The 16,939-nt window shown below is 36.7% G+C and overlaps 1 protein-coding gene across 3 annotated transcripts in view; it reads right to left on the bottom strand.

Moving 5' to 3' along the window:
* Nucleotides 1-16,939, bottom strand: part of LOC121864183 (histone-lysine N-methyltransferase NSD2-like) — a 32,256-nt gene that overhangs the window by 9,852 nt on the left and 5,465 nt on the right. For all 3 annotated transcript variants that reach the window (XR_006088560.1, XM_042363188.1, XM_042363189.1), the window contains exons 2-15: nucleotides 13,532-15,660; nucleotides 12,607-12,744; nucleotides 12,331-12,490; nucleotides 11,822-11,976; nucleotides 10,936-11,081; nucleotides 9,209-10,133; nucleotides 7,972-8,095; nucleotides 7,275-7,402; nucleotides 6,279-6,436; nucleotides 5,806-5,956; nucleotides 4,950-5,090; nucleotides 3,200-3,345; nucleotides 1,829-1,980; nucleotides 1,279-1,435 (exon numbers count right to left, since the gene is read on the bottom strand). Coding sequence is in view for 2 of the 3 variants with exons in the window: in XM_042363188.1 (XP_042219122.1) it covers nucleotides 1,279-1,435; nucleotides 1,829-1,980; nucleotides 3,200-3,345; nucleotides 4,950-5,090; nucleotides 5,806-5,956; nucleotides 6,279-6,436; nucleotides 7,275-7,402; nucleotides 7,972-8,095; nucleotides 9,209-10,133; nucleotides 10,936-11,081; nucleotides 11,822-11,976; nucleotides 12,331-12,490; nucleotides 12,607-12,744; nucleotides 13,532-15,628 (4,778 nt within the window). In the remaining variant the exon portion in view is untranslated. The remainder of the gene's footprint in view (nucleotides 1-1,278; nucleotides 1,436-1,828; nucleotides 1,981-3,199; nucleotides 3,346-4,949; nucleotides 5,091-5,805; nucleotides 5,957-6,278; nucleotides 6,437-7,274; nucleotides 7,403-7,971; nucleotides 8,096-9,208; nucleotides 10,134-10,935; nucleotides 11,082-11,821; nucleotides 11,977-12,330; nucleotides 12,491-12,606; nucleotides 12,745-13,531; nucleotides 15,661-16,939) is intronic.

Raw genomic sequence — 16,939 nt, 5'->3', positions numbered from 1 at the left:
TTAAAAGATGGAATACAATGGTATCCAACTTTTAAGTGTATTGGAAACTTGCCAGTTAACAATAAATAAAAGCTTATCATAAAATCAACTTCACTTTAAATAAGAATCAATGAAAAGGATCAAATTGGTTCTCCAACTATATCACCTAATTTGACTAAACGTATGATCAAGTGGTTAAGTAACAGTCCCCAAAAATGGTTTAAGGAGATTGGGCATATCTAAATTGTGCAAATCACTTGGAAGTGCAAGAAATTGTTGAACAGGATTCAGTTTCATTAAGACATGCTGTAGTCAAACCCATTACCCTCACTGTTTTATTCCCATTTTCCACACTTATGTGGGTTAGCAGTCTTTACCCAATGACAACTCTCCCTACTGCACAGTCACTTGCAGCCTCCCTCATCATGTTCTTACCTCTACTCCAAGTCATTCTTGATCTACCCCAAGCTGGAGTTCCTTTCCTTCATATTAAAATTTATGAATCACTTGTCCCAGTCGGTCCCCAGATACCCCAACTATCTCAGCCTCTCTACATGCAACACCCTACCAAGACAGCTATTTCTCTATTTGTGAAGTTTCTGTATCACAAACTTTACATTGACTAAATAAATGAATTAGAGACCATTTTCCCACAAATGCAACCAATTTTCACACTTATGAAATCTCATATATAAATTCATATGGTCAGACATAAAAGAACCATTGGTACAGGGCAACTCTTTGGTGTTGGTTGCTTGCTCATGAATGTATGGCGTCATTTGTTTCGTGACTTATTTTATACTCCCAAACTCTCCATAACTGTGATTAGGTGTAAAAAAAAAAAATATCAATGCATTCCTGAATTCTGCAGCACCTGACCCATGTCTACTATTACTTAACGACATTCAAACAATAATCACACTTCATACAGTGAACCCAAACTGCATTACATTAATGTCCACTCTCTCTTACCAAAACAGCATGTTGGAACAATGTAATCCCCGATGCTTGCATTAATCAATTCACTCACCATTATCCCACCAACATTGTCTGATGCTTTCAATATTTTTGCAACTATTCCAGGGTTACCAGCAAGCATTACATTCACCATTTTGTCTTTCTGCACCCATCCTCTTTAAATTCTTGGACATGGTTCCTGAACTGGCTCGATGCCTCAAGGCTGACCGTGTCCCATTCAAACTCTTCATTTGACAGGCAGGCAACCATAATATTTTCTCCAGGCATCCATGATAATCCAGTAGGAGTTAAAGGTACTTTATAATAAATCACACAACATACCTGGCTAAGTTCCCCTTAGGACCGGCATCAATCATGATATCCTTATCAATGGTGAGGAAGTAATAGTTCTCTTCTTTTACTTCATGCATTTCTAAAATACGACGATGAAACTCTTCATCGTCGATCAGCTCTCCTACATATTCAATCACAAATTCTCCTGAAAGAAAAAGGAATATGTGAAGAAACGATTATTAGAAGCAATTGCCCAATTTCTAAATGCCATTATAAGAATATTCCTCATCAAAAATATAAATCTTTTAGGTTTATACTTTAAGCTGAAAGGAAATAATGTCCAGGTAGACCCAAAAAATAATATTTTTCGAGTGTAGTCTTTATAGTAATGTGGGCAATGAGAAAGCTAAGGGTCAAGCATTACACGAGGGGTCATAAACCTCAGTGAGAGGAAATAGTGAACAAAATTCCCTTGTCATACCAAAGAATATGCTAAATTACTTTACAGTTCCAATCCACACATATATATTCATAAGGCAATAGGGATCAGCTTTCACATATTCTGTAATCAACACCAGTACAATAATATTATATTTACCCTTTTTAACGTCCTGGTTTGTCTTGAGACCCCATCCTCTACTCTCTGTCCTAAAGGAGCACACATTGGGATACTGGCGTTTTTGAAACCTCTGGTTACCACACCTGTCCCCGGCTCCACAAACTTCACGGACACACTCAAACATGAGCATTCTGCAAATATAAATGTTGAGGAATTACACAAACACATATATACATTTCTTATAGAATGAAATGGCTAACAACTTTTGTGGGAAATTTTTTTGGCCCTTGCAACTGAATGCAGATGTAGTACAGTAAGTCCTCGTTTAACGTTGTTTCGTTATAACGTCGCTACTCTTTAGATACCCATGAATCGGAACAACGTCCCACCAATTCAGTATAACATCGTCACGGACTACTTTGTACGGTGCATCACCCTCACTCACCCAGTCAGAGCGGGAGGAGGAGCCACCCTCCGGGTCTCAGTGACTCGCCGCCCTCCTCCCACCACACACTCGCTCCACCTCCACCCAACAGTGAGTACAATACAAAATGATTTAGTTATTTATCTTTTGGGATCTATAATATATACTATTTTCGATAAAAATTCCATGAATTTATGTATACGTAATGTATTTTATGGGGCAAAGGGAGGCTGGGGAACATAACTCCCATATTTTATCTATATCTTATGGGAAAATTTATTCCGTTGACGTCGCAGTTTCCAGGAACGGAACTACGAAATTAAGCGTGGACTTACTCTATACAGTGGGGTATGCTATAACGAATCTAATTGGTTCTAGAACCTTGTTCGTTATAGGATTAATCCGTTCCAGGCCCCCAAATACAACCACTTAACACTGAAAAATATAATATAAAATTGTAAAAATTGTAAAAAAGTGCATAAATATGCATCTAAACCCCTGAAATAAAGAATATCATTATTACTTGTAAAAAAAAAAATAATAATAATAATGTTCGTTGTAGGAGTTTCGTTCGTTATAGCATTCTCAATTTCATAGGTAAACCCATTCGTTATAGGAATATTCGTAGTAGAATCCGTTTGTTATAGCATACCCCATTGTACTGTACATAATAGATACAGGATACATGGATATTACAAAAACTAGTTAAAATGCTTTGTGTGAAGAACAGCAGCAGATTTTTCTCTTTTTGTTGAACAGACCACAATGTAATTTGAAAAAATCCAATTTTACAGAAAATTAAACTTTGTTCCGGGGCATATCATGGTGCTCCCGTTGATTTTGTTTATTTTCTTATCACACATTGATCACCGTGCACACTATAGATTTAAATCATATTCTCAGTTCGACATTGGACATAAATCAAGTCTTCCAAGGAAGAGAGGGTGCTAGATATTTTCCTAAAACATAAAGAGCATTACACAAACCTGTTCAAGCACTTCTCATCAGAGCCACATGGATTCTCAGAGTATGGATCACAATCACAACGGTTAACAGCTGCTAGGTCCAACTTGCTAAGACGTATGTTGCCTACAGGACGGTTGGAATCAATCCTAACATATGGTGGTGGTTTCTGAGGAGAAAAATGAAGAATTGATCTAGAATGCCAATTTTATTAAAGGGCCTGGATCAGTGTAGACTGGTACAGTATTAATGCAATGATTCACAATATCTCTGTTCCAACCAAATACCTCAGATATTCTAAAGCAAACATTACCATTGAAGGCCAGAGGGAATACATTAGTCATGACCATGAAACACAGGACTAACTCCTCACTTCCTGCAAACCTGTGGGTCATATGACATACAGTATTTTGTGGCGTAGAAGTTGCACTTTTTATTATAAAAATATGCCTTGAAAATTACCATGCGTCTTCCACGATACTAGTTGATGGGTTGTAGCGGAGGTTTTCTTAGGGTCAACTGAAATCAGCCCCTTACAAAGACTGTGACCTCATTACTTAGCAATTACAAGTATTTTCCATACTATAAAACAATTAATTTAACTAATATTGTTGATATACTGTGAAAAATATAATTATTTACTTACTCAGTAGGTAAAAAATAAAAAATAAACGGCTGCAGCTACACAACCCTCGCTGCTGTACGGTTTGTTTACCAATGGCAGTGGTGCGGCAGCGCCATCTATTGAGGAATTGCGAAAGGTTGTCTGCTGGCCTCAAAGCGCAGGAATTTTTGTTTCTTCACACTTGAGTGTCTAGAACTTTGTTCATTCACTACCAGGCCTTCACTGGTGTCACAAGCCATTTACATTCCTGCAAATTATCTCCCTCATCTACGGCAGGTGTATCAAGGAGACATAAATATAATATCGCATTTAAACTTGAAGTAGTGCGATATGCCAAAGAACATGGAAACAGGTCAACAGACAAACTTCAGACCACCACCTACTGAGATGATTCGCCAGTGGAGGAAGCAGGAGGAAGAATAAAAAATAAAAAAATAAATAAATAAACAGAAGCATAATCTTCATATAGAACCAGCAAAATAGCCAGACTTAGAAGAAAACTTGAAAACATGGATATTAGACCAAAGAAACTTGGGTTTTGCGCTGACTAATTAGATGATCATTTTGGAAGCAAGAAGGTTTGCAGCAAACAGAGGGGTGGATGACTTAAAAGGAACTGCTTGTTGGTGTTTTCGCTTCATGAAATGAAATGGCTTAAGTTTGCGAACAAGAACAAAGTTGGTAAGTATAAAGTTTTTTTCCTAGAATTACATTTCCAAAATCAGGGTGCGTCTTCTTTGCCGCAAAATACAGTAATTGTAGCTTTTTCCCCAGTTTGCCTTTTAGGGCGAGGTCTGTGTCACAATGCTCATTGCCCACACCAAATACCTCCAAGTAATGATAATAATCAATGAAAGTAGCCTAATTTGCTATATTTTCACACACACTGTTTCTGAATATAGCTGGTATCATCTGGTTCACTGGTCACAGCTGCATTGACTAGATCTTGGGCATGAACCTTCAGACTCTTGGTGTATAGGGCACCCACCCTGTCATCATAACCCATATCTTGTGTAACTTTTCCCTAATCAGCAATACATAACTTTATACTTTCAAATGTACCACGAAACCATCAAGTGGTGACAGAAAGACTAATTCTGATATAATTACAAAATTAAATACAATATTCTGAATAAAACATAACATACCAGGTTGCCCTTCTCAGACCATCGGATCTCTCGCTGAGTTTTCTTTGTCTTCTGGGCTCTGTATGCTTCAGCTGCCTCTTCAAGTGCTCGCCGGAACTGCATTTCTAATGTTTTACTCGACTGTGCCCTTGATCCTTTATCCTGTTCAGAGTACAGTAAGAAATACCTTAAACCCAATGCTATTTAACTGCTTGTTTCTAGTGTATTTATACATTAAATATTTTATGAAATGACACAATTAGCTTTTTTCTAACTGATAATAAAACTGGGAAGCTTTATTTAACATTAAGAAAAACTATACAGTACTGCAAACTCAGTACCACTGTAAAAATAAATAATAAAATAAATAAAAAAATAAATAAGAACCATTTACTAAGCCACAACCTGGCAGCCTAAAGTGCATTTCTTAAGAGAAAAACTATATAGGAAAAACTGTCTCCAAATAAAGCTCCTGTTCACAAGACAAACATTACCAAATAATAAACAAATAAGGTCTAAGAACAGAGAAATTCTTTGAGGAGATCAAGGAGAAAATACAATCCATGAAGCAACCATGACCAGATTTATCAAAGGTGTGTGCAGGTCTGGATTTAATTTGGATGAGATACTGCAGCAAAGTGACAAAGGTGTAACAGACAGCAAACATATTTAAATGATGACAAAAATCTCTTTTATTCTGAGTCATGAGGAAGAGGAGAAAAATTATGATGATGTATTTAATGAGGAATGGAGGGCAAAAAAGATTTTTTTTTTTCAATGTGTTCCATGGAGTGAAGATACTGGATTATGATGTGATGATATACTAAATAACAAACAAGACTTGATAATGTAGGGAGATAGTTAAAACTGCACTCACCCCTTCCTGATAAAGGAAAGCTCGTCCTCTGGTAACCCAATAGTAGTCATTGGAGCCAAAGAAATGAACACAAAACATGCCCTGCTGGTGCTGTAAATTCTCAATGTTGTCTGGGATGAATCTTGGATGCAAGACTTGACCAGGCCACCATCTGCCACACACAATTACATATTATATCAATTAAATAGTTATTTATTCTATTAAAAACAAAACATATAAATCACAATTCTTACTGAAGATTCTACTGTATTCCTAAACTAAATAAATGCACCATAATGCAACCACACAAATTTGAAAAATCTATCAATTTACTGAATTTGATAAACAGGAATTTATACTTGAAGCTTATCTTAGAGCCTCAAATGTACTAAGACCCCCCCCCCTTTTTAACGATAATTATTTTCCATGAAGTTGAATTGAAAAAACTGCTGTGAATTGTATTACCTCAGGTTTTAGCACTACAAAATACATACCTGTACAATCCAAGCTTCACCCACACAATGTCACCATAGATGGGAAATTTTCCAAATTCACAATCTTCACAGACATAACCACCTTCTGGAGCAGTTATCTTCATACAGTCAGCATGGAAGGCTGCTGGACACTGGTCACAGAGAAGAAGTGAACCACCCTGTAGGAGAAACAACAATTTAAAACAAACTTTCATAAGTGCATACAATCTTTACAGAGCAAAATGTTACTACAGTATTCTTAAAACACCAAATAACCAATATAAAATTACAAACACAGACACAATACAACATCACAACAAATTAAAAGTGAAGGAAATGTTAAGTATACATGTATGCAGGGCCATGACTTGTCATATGCAACACATCATATAGATGATATATGGTTTGATTAAATTTTCTTCAATTGTTTAAGACTTATGGGAAAGGTAACAAGTTAACAAATAGTAAAACAACAAATCTGCATTACAAGTTTCTTTGAAGAAATGAAAACCCCATCCAGAGAACACTTCTTAAGAACACAAGGTCTAATACATGGAAAAAATGGTGACAGACAACTAAAGTAGGACAAGTGGTAGAGAGGGAGATGAATGATAACACATTTCCTAATTATCAAACAATGTTCAAAAGTTCAATTAAATATCCCTCTTTTAAAATTCAAACTATGTCTTTACAGCCCATCACCCTTTCTAACAACCTACAGAATGTCTCATTTTCTAAACATCAATTACCATAGTTCACCTACTTTCTGCTAAATAACCATTCCTTCATTATACCTTTTTACCCGATCCCACACAATTCTCCTACTCTAAACCTATTATCTTAAGTACTACAGTATATTAACCCAGAAATGATCTTTATTGTGTCCCCTGTAAGACCTATTTGCTTACCTAATGGATACAGATAACTGTAATCAAGAAATCTCAGACTTACATGGGAGCAAACGAGGAATTAACCAGACTATAGAACATTACTTGGTTACTTAAAACATATACAAACCTTCGAGCAGCAGAAGCACCAGTTAACATTGACATGATGAGTGCCATTCTTTGGGAGCTGAAGATGCTTGGTGCATATATGGTGGTTCTGTGATACTTCTTCTGTGCCTGCAGCTATGCAATCCTCACCTAGGAACGAAGAACATGAAATTAACCAAAATGACAAATGAGATCTTCGGTAGATGACTGGTTAGCCCATGTTGCCCCAGGAAACACGACCGTTGGAAGAATGAAATGAGTACCAAGTCTTCCACTGAGAGTTCTGTCCCGATAGTTAATCACACTACGTCATTCCTTAGTAGTTGCTTCACCATGCTTTATCTTTCAGTTAATTCCCATTTTAATATATTACATGACATTAAAACAGGTAACCTTATACAGAGCCATGAGGACAACTGGGTATTGAAAGTACCTCTAGATTTTGTATTGAGGTAGGTTGAGATGGTTCAGGCATGGGGAGACTTACTGAGTCAAGAGACACTGGAGTATGAAAGTTGATGGGAGGGGTGCTGGGTATAAGCCAAAAATAACACTGAGAGATTGGAAGATACAGTATTGTCTCAGGATAACTCACACAAGCATGGAATGGTCATAAAAGGATATAAATAGAAAATTACAATTCAGTGTACACTACATCTACAGCAGCCATCAGTCATACTCTTCCTGTGTTGATAGTAAATAACCATTACACAACTGACCTGTGTGATACGTAGTTGGACATCGCAGACAGCGGGTAAAGGGTGGGTTTCTTGCCACTGGGTCACCCATATCATCAGCATTTGCAGCGCACATGTGACAAGCATGACGTGGACACACAAACCTCTGAAGAAAAAAAATTAGGATATTATATAGCTATATTATGAGTCCATCAAAACTATCTTTGTATCTTTATTTTATGTTCTTTGTTTTCCTTGAACAAATACTTCAGCATTAAAATATAGGGAAGTAGCTTCTAATCTATATTCATATCATATTATGTAGTCTTTAGGTAGTAGTAGAGAACAAGGCAATCACTGGTGCACATGATGAGCATGAAATCAGTATCCTAGGTGAAGGTCACGAGGGGTGCCAGACTGGTTTCTTCCTAATTAGTCAGAAACTCTGAGGATTTAATCTGTCTAAAATTTACACCAGCATCCAATAAGGAGCTATCTATTGTTTTCCCTGTAAGGATACTGGTTTAACTGTCTCAAATGTGAATCACTGGTCACAGGCTAATGCTATAGCATCAGAAAATAAACTTATATAATACTGTACAACCCAGTCCTTGTACCAGAGTATAGCTACAGTATATAGAGTAAATAAGCACTAGCTTAGTTCGTCAAAATTTAATTGTATTTATCCGAGTTAGTAGCTACTGGGTACTTATACCTGTACAGTACGGTATTTGTAAAAACATTTAGATGAAATTTTAAATATCAAAACCAATATCAACATACAATACTCTAAAATATAAATGTTCTTAATCAAGCTGTAATGACAAATTTCCAACTGCTCATGATTAAACTGAGAAAACAAAATATTGTAAGTTAACTGGCATGAGTCACGTATGGTTTACAGTACTGTATTGTATATCTAAAAAATTGCAAATAATTCAAAATTCTTTATGTACACAATACAGTATTTTTCGTTGTAACTACTGTACTAGCCTTATATCTAACCAAACTATTTCAATCTCCATTAAGACATTCTGGAAGATTTAAATCATCAAATAGATTCTGAACCCTGCAACTGATGGAAGACACACTCATGGCTCTAATATACAGTACATGCCATGGTTTGAATTGTACCTAGACAATAGTTAAAGACTGCTGTGCATTAGACAATTTCAGCTAGAAGCTTTCTAAGGTGAACAAAATATGGAAAAGGTAAGGCTATGGTATGAAAATACATATGTAAATAAATTGAAAAGAAAATTATACACAGCAAACTTACCTCCTGTTGCCGCTGTTTGGAGACTTGAGGCCACTTCTGAACACACTCCTCATGATAGTACTTGCCACAGAAAGGCACAGTGCATCTCTGCACTACACCAACAAATGATTTGCACAGGAAACATGGGTGTTGCCCAGTTTGGCATTCTTCACATTTAAAATCCCTTTTTGGCATAGCAGTTAAACCTAAACAGCTAAGATGAAAAACACCACAACAAAGTCCTTTACAACGGATCATATCAGCCCCAGCCTTGTTACTTACACTCTCACACCGGTAACACACTTTCTCATTACGCACTACTTTGTAAACACCACGTATACTCTCTACTTCCTCTTCTGTTCTCTGCCGTTTAGCAGAAAGTCCTTCATTCTCTTCGCACTCATCACCTTCCTCAAAAGGAATGTCATGTTTTCTCTTCAGCATATTCACTTCTGGGTCTTTTAACATGTACTTATCCCCACACGTAAACTTAGATTTGTATCTGGCAGTCTGGGAACTTGACATCTTCTTCCATTTCCATCTCAATTTGTTTTGTGCTGTTTCTGCAGACATTTCAGGATTTTCTAACATGAATTCTTCCAAATGTTTTTGGGTATAGACAGCAAAGTCACTTTCCATACTCAATTTGGACACAATGTTAAGTTTTTTTTTCTTATCTTCACAAGAGGAATTCTCATCAAAACCAGAGAACTCCCCATCTGTTGAGTCACCATTGGACTTGAGTGATTTCAAGATGGGCAACTCATTTTGGAGTGAGATTTTTCTAGGGCGACCTCTTTTCCTCTTCTCTGGTTTAGGTTCAAAGGATGGATCCTTTGATTTAAGTAATGAAAGATTTCTTGGAGATGATTTAACAAATCTGTGTATGTCTTCCTTATCTTCAATCTCTGAATTTTCTAAGGCATACTTTTGTATTCTTTCATACCTGAAAATAGGAGAGAAGGGTAACAGGGTGACACACATCAATTAGTACTCCCTAACAAAATATATATATATATATATTTTTCCCAAGACAAAGCGGAACACCTATACATTTCCAGGAGCCCAAGCTATCCCAATATAAACAAAAGCATTAAGTGTAATCCACTCAATAGCTCAAACAAGTACAATGAGCCAAAACAGTGACAACCAACATAAATGTCTGAAAAGAAATATTCATCATCAGAAGAATACCTTCAGCACCTAATACAGTATAACTAAAACTGGCCAGGCCATTGCAAATATAAGTTAGATTACAGTGTTAACCAAATAGAGTATCTATCTTGCTAACCTGTACTCTTGAACACCTGAAACACAGCAATTCCTCTATTATATATATATATATATATATATATATATATATATATATATATATATATATATATATATATATATATATATATATATATATATATATATATATATATATATATATATATATATATATATATATATATATATATATATATATAATGTCAGTTCTTCATATCCCAAGCAAACTTATCTTCATTCAACCCCCCCATCAGAATTGTTCACTACAGCCATCTACCAACATAAACACTCATCTCCCATTTGTATTCCTCATCATTACTTATCATTGCATTCCTCATTACTGTAATTTTACTTTCAACTCTTACTACAACAACCTCCATCAATTGACATACTGATCAATTATGGCAAAATCGAACTTCCCTGATACAGTCCTACTTCCACTGTGCCAGCAACCAGACCCTACTGAAAACGCTTACCTATCCATTGAAGAAGCAGCCTTTGCTTCCTCGATGGCCTTAATCCAACGTTCATGCTTCTGTCCAGATGATATCTTGTTCATATGCACTAATGTTTTCAAGAGGCTTTCTGTCTGCAGTCGCTTATACCTCTTCATCCCTTTCAACTTTGTAAGAAGAAAAACCAAAGATTTTAGTCATGTAAGAAATGCACTTTTTAACACAAAACTGCAAATAACTATAAAAGGAAAAATAATATTAAAATCTGAAACCATAAATACTAAAGTTTCCCCGGCTGCTGTTAATCATGACCAGGAAATAGTGAGGGAAAAGTATTAGGGTATTTATTCCTGTACAGTATCTTGAACCTGAGACAATAAAAGATAAATATAATAAAGCCCAATGTCAATAAACCAGCACCCTTTGTGGTGTGAGAATCAGTTCCAACACTAAAGTTGCTCCTTCAAAGGTTCACAGCAGACATGTGTTCTTTCTTACTGCCTTACAACTCACATCCATTGTTTTTTTTAATTAAAATATTATCTGATGCTTCACAATACATACATGTTCAAACATTCTTATCAACCATTATGTTTACTATACTACTGTACCGGCCCATGCCAAGTTCTAAGAAAAGGGCAGTACAGTATCTTGATGTTTTAAAATTATGACATCAATTCTTCACCATTTAACTTCCTTGTTTTATTGTGATTTAACAAATCTCTATCAGCACAAATCCTAAGGATTTGTAGTGATGAAGACCTGCTGACCCCCTCAAAAAAGTAATATATGTATCAAAGTTTACACTTTACTACATTATATTTCAAACAGCGATACATTTAAAACTGAAATATTTTTGTGTGCATTACACTGCTTCAAGAGCATAAGCAGATATGAATATGTTTACCTTGCATTTTAGTTCACTGAGGAATTCTTTCAATTTCACAAAACCTTCAAACGGCAGAACATTGCCTGGGGCAATCCAGTAGGTCAAAGCGTTGTCACTGAAGAACTGTACATGGTACATGCGAATACTGCGTACCTTATGCCAATTCTGTGTCACTGTCAAAAGATTTAATTACTAAGTATAAACATGATCATATTAATTCAACTATGCTCTACTTCCACAAAAATACATGAAGCCAAGTACAACACATGCTATAAAGTAAAACAAAAAATAAAAACCTGGTAAATGACATTCAAGCATGCAGTTTGTGGTTCAGTCATGTTAAAAGTGGAATTTAATGATACTCACACAGCTTACATGTCAATATAAGCATTAGTTTTTAATATGACTAAAGCACTTCTCTCTTCAAAATACAGATAAATTTCATACTGTACTTTAATTTCCAACCATTATATGACTTTAAAATTTTTTTTACCAATTACATTCACCAAAGACATAGAAATACTCACATGATATCTTGCTGAACTGGCCAAGAATTGGATCGTATGATATCATGGCAGGCCACAAGGGACTTCCCCGAATGTGGACCCACACCAGGTCACCAACCAAGTGCTTACATGGATTCTCTTGTTCGAGTGCACGCATGTTTAAACCAGAGTGGGCAAACTCCTGGGAAACATTAATCTGAATTAGTATAACACGTACTGTATCATAGCTTACATACCTGTACTTCAATGGTTTTACTATTACGATATTCCCATGAATTGAACACTATAGGAGCTCACCTCATCTAGGCTTGAGCTGAGCAGTGCTTCGCTTTGTCTTTGCTGTTCCCTTGACAACTTCTGCCGCTTGTCCTCATTTGATATATCCATCAGCTGGGGTTTTCGTATTATTCTTCCTGATTTTGTTATTGATGCGAGCTATCAAGTACAGAGACAAAGAAAATAGTATAAAGAAACACCTTTATATAATACACGAGAGCTACGAAGCCATGAACATTGAATGAGTATCCCTTAGGGAAAAAAAAAAAGCAAATCAACAGTAGTCAGAATATATCATGATATTGTGGCAAGTGAGAATAATCATAAAATGGTCAAGGTTGCTAAATCATTTATCCCAATCTATAATTTTTATGAGAACATGTGGATAAAATGTGAAGGAATATTGCCCTTCCCTCTATAACCCAAGTGCTGCTATGCTATCCTGTTATTCACACACACACACACACACCAGTGCTTCTTAGATACCCAACCTTTTCACCTCTTCATCCTTCACCCATCTCTGAAATAAGGTACTGTACACTCTTCTGACCCATCTCATTCCCAAGTATCTACACATGTCCATACCTCTTCAGCCTACCTTTCCTCCATTTCCACACTGACTATCAAACACCTGTCTTGGTTTAATTAACACTTATAATATTACACCACCCTTTCTTTTAAATGGAGGAGTCAAAACATTCTACCCATCTCTTGGTATTTTCCACCTATATTAAACATAACTTACCCAATTGTCATCCATTTTATTCCATCTCCCCCAACATTTCTGCAATTTTTCCATCCAATATTGTTACCTAGTAATTCTCAATCTTGCTTAATTATTGATTTCTAATTTCACTGTAATACCTGGTACCTTTCATTCCTTCTTATGTTACATTTAGCCACTACAAAATATTAAAACAGTCAAAACTATAAGAAAACTACTCACCTCTTCACTCTCTGCTTTAAACTCTTGAGATGATTTGCGGGTGGAGGGAGGTCTAGTCAATGACTCTGGATCTTCCCCATGATCCTCCTGAGAGTCTTGAGAATCCGTTGAAACTGAATTTGATACATACATCGGAGGCTCAATTTCTGGGATTGTTTTTTTGGGTCGCTTATGAGGAACCACTTGCTCACATGCCTGGAGAGAACGCTTTATCCTGGACACGTCGGATCTTCCTCTAAGCAACCTGTCTGAGCTAACAATGGAATGTGATTCAGTAACCCTCGTTACTGAGCACGATCTTTTTCGGAGGCTTAGTCTCCTCCGTCTGTCATAAATGCTTGCTCTATCCGACACATCATCAATGCTGTCACCAGATTCTGTTGTATCCACATTTGTTGAATTACCCTCTTGTGTGCCAAAGTTTGTCGGCTTAAAATTCATGTTCATCTGCTCCTCTACATTAGCGTTCTTTCCAAAACCACCATTAGAGGCTGTGTCGTTCTTCAGCTTTAGATCTCTGTGTGTGTCGTGCTTATTTCTAATATACTTACTTAAGTCTTTATCACTACTATCACTCTGCCCAACACTCGAGGTTTGTACTAATATTTCATCTTTGGTTTCAGATATTTGTACTTTGCTTGAAGAAATATTCCCTCTTATTTCTCCACCTTCTCCCTCATCATACTTGACTGTACCATTCTGAATAACTTCTTCATTTACTTGATCTACATTGAGCTTATCTTTAAGGTCCTCTTTTGTGATGTGCTTCATTTTCTGTTCTGGACTGGAATTCTTAGAACTTGAGCCTTTGCTTTTCTTTGGACTACCTGAGGTAATTTTTCTTAATTCATTAAAATTTATGGTCCCAAAGAAAAACCCATCTTCAGTCTTACGCTTCCTTGCTCTCCCATAGCGACTAGTAGCAGCAGTCATGAATTCTTCCTTGAAAGCTTGTTTTAATTCCTGGTCAGATAATACATTTTCCCCACTTTCCTGGCCAACCTTTGATCTACTTCTCAAGGCTTTAACTTCTCCATTGTAAGGTTCCTCAATACACTCCTCACAATAGGGAGAACCACTTTTCCTCTTGTTCGGTTCATTTGTCGGTAATGACACAGAAATATTTTTGGATTCTGGCAACATTTTGTCTGTACTCAAGTTTGGCATTTTAACTAAATTCACTGTTGGACTATGATACGTTGTGGTTAAGTTCCCATACTCATCAAAACAGAGCACAGGCTGAGCAACAGTTGCTTCACCAAAACTAACAGATGAGGTAGAAGGAAGATCACCTGTACCCTTGTTTATGACTTCCTCTTGATCCTCCTCACTTAATTCTACTTCACTTTCTGTTGAAGAGTGTTCTACCTCTTCACTACTGCTCTGCCACTGTTGTTCAGTATTCCCTACACCATACTCAGAACAACCCACCCATCTTTCTTTGGCCCTCTCTTCAAACTGACCATCCACGTGACCTTGTGTTCCAAGCCATTCATCATCTAACTCATCAGCACTGTATTTGCCTTCCTCCTCTGTACTTATTTTGCATTCTTCGTCTGCACTGTACTTTGTTTCGTCCTCTTCGGTGCTATACTTAACTTCGTCTTCCTCTCCGCTGGATTTTACGTCTTCTACGCAGTATTTTGCCTCGTCCTCGTCGGCACTATACTTGGCTTCCTCCTCTGTGCTCAAGGTGATGTCGTCCTCTTCTGCACTGTATTTTATTTCCTCCTCTGTGCTAAACTTATCTTCATCATCAGCATTGTACCTTTCTTCCTCATCTCCTGCACTAAAATTATCTTCATCCTCTGCACTGGACTTTGTCCTCTCATTCACATGTACACTGCCTTGTAACCAATCGTCTCCTATTCCCATATGATTATCGATGACACAAAATTTTTTCTGGTCACTATTAGTCTCATCATTTGTAATCCAATTTTCCATACTGTTTTCCTGGTGAATATTTACTTGATCCTCATCTTCTGGTCTATTACATCTTGCTGAGCCATGTGACATGCTTTCTAACTCTCTTGATACATCTGATGTGAAGTAAAAGGTGTCATAACCCATGCCAGATCCGGAGGAGACATCATCCATCGAGGCCTCAAAAGCCGTGTTGTTTAGATATTCTGCAAAAAATAAATAAATAAATAAATTCACAGCACATAAGACATTAATTACACACAAACACACGCAGTACGGCAGCCCCTCATGTTCAGGGATGGATGGCCACCTAGACACACGAAGCTGTCAACAACAACGGCCACACCGAGCTAATGACCTGTATGACATAAGGTTAAGGAAAAACTTGCCAACTGCACTGGTTAACCATCACCCTAGAAGCCCGATTCACCAATTGATTAATACTGTATCTAGGTTCCCAATTACAGCAACATAGATGGGGGCATATGATAGAGAAACTAGCCTTGCCTGGGAATCAAACCCACAGCCACTCAGCTGCAAGACGAGTATGCTGACCCCTACACAACACACACACAGTATACTGGTACGTAATTCACTTATAACAAATATTCAATCTACCATAAATGTAGTCCCTGGCTGACCCTTCACAAACTGACAGACCTTGAGGGATTTGTTAATTATATAAAAATTAGTCAAATATGATCACATCAATTCCCGACAGAAAGGTTAATTTAATTTGTACACCAGTTAAACCCAACAGGATCGCACCAAAAGGAACTCAGTTTCAGGTTATTTAGTTGTACCTGCTGTGCTCATGTGAAGGCTCCAAAACAACTGAAGTGGATCAATTGAACTTGACTTTTACAAGATGCAACCAATAAGGAATAAGTCAAGTGGACTGCTGTAATACTGAGGAACCGACAGAGTATCAACTTAGTACTGTATACACTTGACGATCTAAAACACACACACACAAGTAAAAAAAATACAGATCATGAATGAACATTTATGTAGGTAAACAAAATAAGTTTTGTCAGCCAAGACCAATTCCTACTATCACACTTTATAGATGAATATGAGGTACTCAAGCAAGTTACTCTGGCTTTCATTTATTTCACCTGCCAAATTCTCCAACACTATCACTAACAGCAAGACACACCTGAACCAGAGTACAAAATGTGACCCTACTCCAGTAGGCAGTGAGGAGTCAGCTAGGAGTACTGACTCATTGCCAACACAATTGTATATTCTCCAAAGAAAATATTAATAACTTTGTTTAAATTTTTATGGGCTAGGTTAGCTTTAAAAGATGGAATACAATGGTATCCAACTTTTAAGTGTATTGGAAACTTGCCAGTTAACAATAAATAAAAGCTTATCATAAAATCAACTTCACTTTAAATAAGAATCAATGAAAAGGATCAAATTGGTTCTCCAACTATATCACCGAATTTGACTAAACGTATGATCAAGTGGTTAAGTAAC

The sequence above is a fragment of the Homarus americanus genome, unplaced genomic scaffold (genome assembly GCF_018991925.1).
Source record: "Homarus americanus isolate GMGI-L3 unplaced genomic scaffold, GMGI_Hamer_2.0 scaffold26351, whole genome shotgun sequence".
Classification (NCBI taxonomy): Eukaryota; Metazoa; Arthropoda; class Malacostraca; order Decapoda; family Nephropidae; genus Homarus; species Homarus americanus.
This window is presented reverse-complemented; position numbering and strand designations above follow the sequence as displayed.